The 9,918-nt window shown below is 32.5% G+C and overlaps 2 protein-coding genes across 8 annotated transcripts in view; one reads left to right on the forward strand and one right to left on the reverse strand.

The window, feature by feature from the left end:
• LOC110992808 (complexin) overlaps window positions 1-4,537 on the forward strand; it is a 122,362-nt gene extending 117,825 nt beyond the window's left edge. For all 7 annotated transcript variants that reach the window (XM_022258891.2, XM_022258811.2, XM_045634402.1 and 4 more), the window contains one exon: window positions 210-4,537. In XM_022258891.2, the coding sequence (XP_022114583.1) occupies window positions 210-283 (74 nt within the window). In that variant the 3' untranslated portion in view covers window positions 284-4,537. The remainder of the gene's footprint in view (window positions 1-209) is intronic.
• Window positions 4,538-4,539: 2 nt separating this feature from the next.
• Window positions 4,540-9,248, reverse strand: LOC111003309 (heparanase). The gene is made up of 7 exons (XM_022273778.2): window positions 9,065-9,248; window positions 8,546-8,676; window positions 7,638-7,835; window positions 7,121-7,316; window positions 6,698-6,926; window positions 5,978-6,222; window positions 4,540-5,818 (listed from the first exon to the last, which is right to left on the reverse strand). Exons 1-7 carry the CDS (start codon window positions 9,226-9,228, stop codon window positions 4,687-4,689), a joined length of 2,295 nt encoding a protein of 764 aa, XP_022129470.2. The 5' UTR covers window positions 9,229-9,248; the 3' UTR covers window positions 4,540-4,686.
• Between the last annotated feature and the right edge of the window lie 670 nt (window positions 9,249-9,918).

Below are 9,918 nucleotides of genomic sequence, written 5' to 3' on the forward strand. Positions count from 1 at the left end.
GCCCATTCGCTCAATTGTGTAAATTATTATTAGAAACAAAATAATTGATAACTATTTTATTACACAGGTAGAAATATTAAACTGCTCATGTATTCATTAAATGTACATTTAACCGATAGGCCTTCTAAAAAAACGCACTTTGAGTCCATGCGCATTGTACGCCCAGCTAAAATAATATCAAGACGTAAAATTACATCTATTCGTTACAGAATTGAAGAACACCATCGAGACCCAGGTGAACGAGCTGAAGTCGCAGATTGAGAGCAAATGCGTGATGCAGTGAGCATCGCGGCCGAGGCTGATCATTCCGTCACATCACACACACACAGTACTAACCCTCAGAACCATTTCGCTCAAACATTTCGTAGGAGAGATTTGAATTCTAAATTATTTCGGACGTAGTTGGCTAGTGGCGCGTTGGTGCTTGATAATAAGCAATAATATTTTTATACATTCATAATAAAGAGCCCCGACACAACCGCGGTTGATGCGTTAGGTCAAAAAGTCATCGCTGCTGCGATCAGACATTAGGATAACCTGTTTTATATGTTAACGCTTGTGATATATTGTTATTTAAGTGTAAAGATGAAAATTTTAATACAACTTACGGTATAAATAGCGCGAATAATTTAAGAAGTCTTGCACGCGTCTAATTCTGCTCTCTCTTCCCCTTGGACTCCGACTTACATTAAAATAACAATGTATTCGATTGTAATATTTGTTTCATCCAAATTCCCCTCGACCCGGTTGGCACTTGGCAGCCGGCAGTTGGCAGTTGGCACTGGGTGTGGCTTGCGCTCTTCGATCTTCTCTCTCAGCTCTTCGACTTTGCCTCTAAATCTTTTGCATGCTCGCTTATGCAATGCGTACGGATCGTGTCAAGTATTCCGTTAGGATAGTATACCTTATCGACCTAGCCTTAAAGTCCACATCGAAATTGTAATTCATAGTTAACAATATTGTTGTTATCGAGCGTGACTCGCTGATGTTCGTTGTCATTTTGTTCTTGCATGTCTAATATAAGATCAATGTTCGTTTAGTATATAATATTGTAGATACGACACCTTGTTGTTCCGTTTGTCAGTTAGAGTAGTTGACGCGAATCTAATGTTTATCGATGTTTTATGCTTAGAGTAAAGTTAATGTTGTGCGAGTAAATTTTTCGAGCGATTGGTGTCGTACGTTTATGAAGATCCGCCAGCCTATTGTCCGTTTTGAAACAACTGTATACGGAAAACTTAATCAATGAGTTGTATTGCGGATGGGAATGCAGGTTAACGAATTGTAGAATGGATAATTGTTCGAATATTAGACTCCACTAAGCTGCAAATGCAAAAGATTTGTTATCGTCAAAAGCTGTGATATAAGAATAAAATAAACTAACGCTGTGCGCCCGACGCGGCCCGACCGCTCGCGCCCTTCCATTCTCGTACATTAGCTCTTACGTATTTCCCTTTTTGATCTTTCACTAAAATACTATGATCATCTTCGAAAAGCACACTTCAACATAATTACGCTCTCATAGCAAAGCTTGAAAAATTATTGCCACCTTCATCATTTATACTTTCAGGTCAATTATAACTACCTTTGCAAAACTCTATTCCATATACACCCCAATGTAAATATGAATCAATAATTTCTGATTCTGTATAAAGTTATATTTTCAGATAAGATACCTATTTCTCGCAATATATTTTCTTAGCTTACTTCAATAGGCCTCGCTAACACTTCTAGCCACTCATTAAACTCACAATCATCCGATCAGGTCAAGCGGCCGGTCTCTATAAGCTATTTAAAACTTCACAATCTCTAATAATTAAGATAAAAGTTAAATCTTCACCGTGTACGTGTGTTAGGCTAGGTTAATCATATATTGTAATAGTTCTATGTATGCGCATGACAGATTAGCTAAACGGTTGTTCGTAGATATTTGGGATATACAATAATAAGCGTAAGATTCCAACTCGTCTGTTTTTAAATGATTTTGGCATGACCAATTTTGAAATTAACGTTTGGATACAGAGCTCGAGTACTGAATATCTGAAAACGAATCCATTTTTCACTAACTCTGCCAATAAATACAAGTTACTGAAATGGTGACATGAATTTTAATTTCTTAAATTGACTCGCTTGAACATTGGCTTAGCAGCTCGCTGCCAATGTTTTATTATGCATATGAAATTCAAACTACGATCGATCAATACTTTGACCAGTTACTTTCATGTTACCAATCATGACTAATGTTTTCAGATCCTAACAGCTCAGCCTACGAAATTTGTACACGTCTTAACCTTCTTCTTTCCTCTCTACCTTTCGCCTGTAGAACTATAATCTTCGTTGTTGGCTCTCACTACGTAGATATAGTTGGTTAGAGAATTATTTTGATACGTAGCGAGTTTTAGATGTAATGTATATTAATAAATTAGCTAACTGTCACTAATTTCAAAAAGCTTGACCGTCGCGTGTGGCTGCATGGAATTTTAAAGCTCTGAAAGTGTGACGTGTCGTTTTCTCTCATTTGTCTTTCTTACACGTTTCAAATATCCACAGATTATGAGTAGACGCTTTTAAAGCAACTGTATGTAAGTAAGCTTTAGATGTTTGGTGTATAGCAACGTATAACGAGTGGTTACGGTAAGGTAAATGATTGCTTCGAAACGCGAAGGAATTTGGGTGATATCAAATGGTTGTCGCATGATTTTTTATTCGATTTCACTTGTATTAAGCTACTATGTATATAATTAACCGATTTCACACACTCACAACCTAAAGTCTTTCAAGGTAACTACTTAATTTTCATTTGATTAAACATGTTTTATATAAACGAGGTTTATACAAGGTAGATACGTAGTATAGAAATAGTTATACATTATTTTATAAATTCCGTGAGAATTTGACTTATTTATTACATTTGTAGCATAATTTTTAAGACCTTAAGTGATTTGACCAATTTCTGACTTTTCCAAAACAAAACCAGTTGAGTGATTGATCTTATGACTTTTATACTCAGGGTAATGTTACTATTGTTGTTTTTATATTAAATCTGTTTACATTCTTTAGTAGGTGTGACTTTTTGGCTTTGCGGTGCCAATATCTACCGTCTTTTTAAACAACCTTGCTTTACTATGCTCGCAGTTTCCTAATGTATGCGGTTATTAGATAGCCGTTAGTACTTACAAACTTATAAACGGCGGATAGATTCGTTTTCAAGAAAGACTAATAAAGTTGTATATGGTATATATAATAACGTGCTTATCAAAATGTTTTGGTAGTAAATATAAAAGTTAACCTGACTGAAATCTTTACAGCCGTCGTCGTATTAATAAATTAATTTAACATCTGCCAGAAATATCTTATTTCAATATGCGTGTCTGAAATTCCCAGTATAAAATAAAAAACCTTATGAATAAACATACATATATTGCAATTATTAATTATTCCAACGATGAAATAAAAGGCGTAATAAAACTATACGCGATTTAAAAATCAGTTAACAAAAAGCAAAAACTTAGTAAGTAGACAACTTAGAGACAACGACACTTCGTACCACACTAACACAAGAGCTTCAACACACAGTATTAATTGATTGTTAGATAAATTTATATATTTTGTAGACTTTTCCGAATAGTATAGAAATAATTTTGAAGATCAAGGAACTGATGTTCAAATGCCACAGACTGCAAAAACTGCGCTTTGAATAATATTTTTAACAAAATTATAATGTCTATATTGTCCGTAAAAGTCTTTGTTTGTATTTATTTAAGAAAAAATTTCATAGATGATATTTTAAATAGGATTTTACGTGAAGGCATGTACAGTTCGACGAGCCCTTTAGTTCTTGCTGCCCTTGAAAATAATATTGAAACAACTTTGAGGACTCGCTCGTACCTTGTACCTGCTTCACTTGTTCACATAGGATAGTTATTTGGCCAATTTAAGATCACCTAGTGCGTTAGCTTTTAATATTAGTGACATCTAGTGTTAAAATTGCAAGTTTATGGAAGTTAAAACTAAATATTTAAAAAGTTGTGTATAACAAAATGTAATTGAATAAATCGTAATCCATTAATCAAGTATGAACTTGGTTCATAAGCATGTTGTATTGTTATTATAAAGAGAAGTTTGTAGTTTATCCACGATTAATTAACTTAGAGTAATGGAGGAAAACGAAAAAGGTTATTGTTGAAAATGTTTTTAGGTAAATAAATCGGATTGAGCTTTTGTGAAAACCTTGTTGTTACTAATAAGTTCTCATTTTCCGAGCTCGGCCGACAGACTGCCATTCTGAGGTCTTGCAACTAATTAGTTCCAATTTAAACTGTCTCTACTATCACTTACGTAGTTTCGTACTAGAATAGGCTTTTTCGCTACTTATTGATTTATATCTAACTGTTGCAATGCATTGTTAAATTTATTTACTCCTTATTAGTTATGTATAAAGTTTAGAGGTAGCCATTTTCATATTAACTTTCTGTGAGTGTGAAAGTGGTGTATCTACCATGTTGTTAAATAATAAATAAACTACATTGTACCACCACTTGTTGTTTTATTTCGTTACACCTTATCTTAACTAAATTATTAAAATATCACAACAATTCCTTAATTATACAATAAGGGAAAATCTTAAAAATTCATACTCTATTATAATATTTATAGAAAACATTTAATCTTCATCCTAGATAAAAATTAGTCTAAAAGTGTAGTCATATCCCAAACCCTTTTCAATTTCTTGTTGACATTAGAAAAGAATGATATTACGTCTTCGAGTGTTGATATTATTTTAGAATTTGGATTTTCGCTGATTTTAATTATCGCACCATCATCTTCTATCTTTGTTTCCAATACAATTGCATTTAAATTGTCATTTGTGTTTTCATAGTCATCATTTTTCAGAGCAATATCCATAGGTAGTTTTCCCAATTTCTTTACTTTATCGAAAATTTTAGAAAATTTTCTGTTCTCCTTACTATCCAAGTCTATGGCGTTTTCTAGAGAATCAACTTCGTCATACTTTCGTAAACTATCCCGTGCAATACTACGTCGTTTTCTTGTAGAATCTTCGCCACCGTCAAGTCTTTGCAATTGCAAGTCGTCGTTTAATTTCTTATTATTAATATCCAATCCATGATTACAGTCTAAAGATTCTGTATTTATTTTTTTATCTACACCTTTTCTATTTATTCGCATTTCTGTAGGCTCTGAGTATCTTCTGCGTTTATTAATTTTGGTTATAACGCTATTTTTATTGTTTTTCTTCAAAAAATCTTTGGTTCGTGTAAAGTCACTTGTTACATCAAGAATTTTGCTTATTAAATTAGAACTAAACGGTAGATCTTTACTTATTCCCACAAATTTTCTTCTGGGCTTCCTAAAATGTTCATGGCTATTACGAGATTCTCTTCTAAGTCTATTGAAAGCATTTTTGTTCCTTTTGGCTTGAAAAATGGTATGCATTTTCTGTAAGTCTTTATTTATCCCATATACTCGATCCCGTAAGGCTGCTTTATTTTGTGCCAAGCTAATTCTTACTTGGTCTAATATTTCTTTACCATTTAATTTATTCTCACTTAAATCCGATCGTTTAATTCTCCTTGTACTTGGTTCTTCTTCACTTAAAACAACAACTTCTTCAACACTATCTTCAAATGTGTCCTTAGCTAGGTCACGGCAAGCTTGAACTTGAGTATTTGCTAATACCCAAAATCCAAATGATTTAGGAGGCAAGCTTATAAGCAAAGATTTGTATGGACGAACGTGTTTAACTACTGGCCGAATATCTCCTTCGTAATACATGGCGTGGCTATTTACCACAATATTTCTAAAACAAACAAGATTACATAAATTAACAAATATTAAATATATCTGAAATAGAACGAGAAGGTTAATTAGCTAAATATTTTTGCCTTTTCGTGAGAAATAATATGAACTTAATTTAAAATTCGTTAAAAATTCATAATCTGCGAAACGCGAAACTCACTGATTTTTATCAAGACTTAGTACAAACTGCATAATATCACCCCCTAATTCATTCTTGGGTAATTTGATTGAGAACCGAGCTGGTTCATCATCCATATTAGCACCATAAAGTGTCAAAGCACCAGGAATAGGTTTGTGACCGAGGGAAGTACAGTGTGCGAAGAGAGTTGCGTTTGTTACGTCTATGTCGACGTCCAAAACTCGTTCACCAACCAGATTTTTGAATAGGAGCGCCATGTAGAAACTCTGCAAGATTTATAATGTCGCAGTAACAATTTGACAAAAACCTACTAACAAGGTTGAATGTTAAACCTATTCAATACAAAAATAATAATAAAACTTTATTCATGACTGAAATATGGTTATAACAAAATTGATCTAGTTAGCCAAATCGTTGCACTGTGCTGTGACGTAGGTGACTAGAATACAAGTGTTCTGTGGTGCATGGTGCATGTTTGAAACAATTTTTCAAGAAAAAGTAGTCATAGTGTTAAATCTAATGAAACAAAAGTTGTTGAACCTGATATGTATGGCTTAGATATCTTTTAATATAATTATCAATTTGTTTCTATATAGTTCCAAAACAATATTAATCCTTTACCTAATTATAAATTCTTTAATCCGTCATATTTAAATATACTTGAAGTACATTTCTTTATAAAAATACTCCGTTTGTTCATAGACAAGATCTAGTTACAAAAGGTGAAATGAAAGCCCTTACCAGTGTAGGTTCATGCAGTTCCTCTTCAAGCAAATCCCTGTAGTGTATCGAAAAGCCATTTCGGGCTGCAAAGCCAAGACTTGCAAGCCATTCGGCTGCCCTGTGCAACTCCGTTTTTGTATGAGTCCGTTCTGTCAGCCATAACGGAACTTGACTCTTAGCGAAGACCTTAAGTAGTTTCCTACGGTCTTTCTCCGACATTCTTTCAAGTTCTTGCGAGGATGAGTTGCTGTAATCAATATTATGTTATCGGTCTTGCTTTATATTACAATTTTATACGATTTGGTGTCAAGTACTTCTTTTTATTTTACGTAATATTTTAATGATTTTTACTTTTTCCATATTAACTCTAAGACAAAATCTAGTTTAATATTAGGGTTTTTAGCACAATACTTGTTCACTATAATGATGAACATCCCATACCCATTTAAAAACAAAGCGTCCATCACGTCATTTGACAAGGTAACGTAATCAGCGAAGTCACTTTTGGAGTCTAGATGCAGACAAGGTGTGACGTCACCTCCCACAACTTTCCATCCAGGACGTGAAAACGTCTCTGTTATTACTTTAAGGGTTTCCAAATCGTTAAGGTATTCTTCTATAGACTGGTTCTTGCATTCTAAAAATAAACATTAAATTTATCTTACAAAATAGAATCTTATTTAATTTTATTACTCCAATTCACATCCCTTCTCCACGTCTTACCATGTTTAAATATGCTTCGAAATTCTCAATACAATTCATACCAACTAAAAAGCTTTATTTAATACAACAATTTCCAATACACACGTCTTCATGTTAAATGTATAAAATATAAAAATCTTGGGAGTTGTAATATGTAATTAAATATTGATAAAATTTTGTATTTAATAATTTCCAGGATAAACACAGTATTATTGTTATATGATTTATTCTGGTGAAAATACTTTTCAAGACTTACCATAACCCAATTGCCAAAAGACATTAGCCAAATCTAATCGATCAGCGGTTGTTAAAACATCTAAAGCGGTGTTTGCGTCCCATATACCCGCTTTAGTCTTCTGATCACTGTTTAAGGCAAACACCAGGTCGAATCCAGTAGTATTCGACGATTTAATGAATTTCTCCCACTGTTTCCGTGTTACTGTTATATGGTCATCTAAAAAACATTAAATTTTGCTGTACATTATTATGATGCCACTAATACTTTATTTACTGGCAGTTCTCAAAGGAAGGCGTAGGACGGAGAAAAGCTGGCAATAAACATTTTAATACTGTTATACGTCGTCATTTTTATTTTATTTTGCGGGAGCAATACGTAAACAGGTACTCGTAATGTCAAGGTAACGCAGAAATTAATAATTATTATTTATACAAATTCAAGTCCGACCTGTCACCAGAAGTACACGTATATAAGTATAGTCATTTAGCAGGGACCAATCAATCTTCACTTTATCTAGTTACAAGACACCAACAAAATATGTTATTTTAGATTCTAGCTTATTAAAATTAATGTGCGTGCTATAATTTCGCTGCTGATTGAGACAGATAACATTTGTAGTTAATTACGATTATAAGTAAAGTCGTAATTACTTTTTTTACTTACTAAGCTATAACGAACGAAGAACATATCTGAATATTCCGAAATAATGATATAAATCTATAAAACATTGTAAAATTGTTTAGCTTTTAGTATCAGTTACGTACATCATTAGTAAGAACATGTTACATACTGTTCAATTTGATGTGAAATTTTTGGTTCTTAAAAGAGCATCTACAAAACTTCCTACCGGTTCTTGTGGGACTCCATTCTCCGTGCTGATGAATGGTAATAAAAAAATGTATGCTTTGAAATAAAAAAAATAAAACCTTTAGACTGCCACCTAGGTTGATTATCAATAGCGAACGTGTTGTTTTTGAATGTAAGGTGCTCTGTGGACGGCCCAGCAATTCGCAGAAACGCCGGCGTCAAAGCAGAAGCCATGCAACTGCATTCTTTGCTAAAGTTTTAAAAAGAGAATTAATTTCTTGGCAAATAAGTAAGGGCAGAAGTTAAATATTTGCAAAGTTTTATAAATAAGGAATGTGTAAACTTTCTTCCATTATCCAAAATCTGCCAAAGCTACGAACCAAGATAGGGTTTTTATTCTGCCAGGAATATATGGTTTATACTTTTCATTCTGTCTTCTAGGAGAAATGTTTAAATATCAAACGTTGTTATTCATTAAACATATTAGATCCTAAAGTAGAACTAATCTATAATTTACAATGTTAAATAATTTTGAAGTGAAACAATCGTAAAAAATATTTCTGTAGGATTATAAATTTACATTTTCTTTGCTTAAAAACATAATATTAAAAAAGATCCTAAATAAAAAATACACTGACCTGTTATATTTTCCAATAAATGAAAACAGATCCTTAGGATCAACACTTAAACTTAAGAAGCGCCTGTCTACGAGATTTACATAATTGTCTGTAAAAATTTTGACGTTATAAATAGTCGAATTAACTAAACTAAAACAAAAGACTAATAAGTGAAGGTACAACATTTTGATAAATAAACGTAAGGAAAACTCGGAAGTCATTTTATGTGATGCGAGAAGGTATGTTATAGATAGCGTGAAAATTTTATTATATCTAATAAAATTTTTTTTTATAAAATAATTAAATATATTTCTATAATGACTCATGAAGTTCACTTGGTATTAAACCCAAGTTTATATGTGGGTTTCAACGCTATGCTACAGGATTTTAAAACATTTGATACCAATAGTCTAAACCAAATAATATTACCTAATACATTTACTATAGATTAACTTTATCTCTCAAATCTAATCACTATCCGTTTTTCTTATAAATTGACTCATTTCAAATAGAACTAGACACAGGTGTGCTATTTATCAGATAATTATCTTTCGTATTTCGATAACAACGTAAACCTTGGATGAACCTCAGCCATTTTATTATTGATAATTTTTCTTCACGGATTATATGTTATATGGCTCTGTGTCCGTTGATCAAAAACATAATTTTTTAATATATTTAATGTGAAATTTTATTAACTTATTTAATTATTCGTGTTTTTATCCGTTATCGTGAGAAAATAATTACCAGTGACTTTGCATATGTGCAAAAAGTAGGTACATTTAATACTTAATATGTAAGTTAGATTTTTCAGGTAGTATCTACTAGTTTGTAAAAACACTTCTCTATTACTTTGCTTTCTACGCCGTTTGAGA

This window comes from Pieris rapae, chromosome 2, assembly GCF_905147795.1.
Source record: "Pieris rapae chromosome 2, ilPieRapa1.1, whole genome shotgun sequence".
In the NCBI taxonomy this organism is placed as follows: domain Eukaryota; kingdom Metazoa; phylum Arthropoda; class Insecta; order Lepidoptera; family Pieridae; genus Pieris; species Pieris rapae.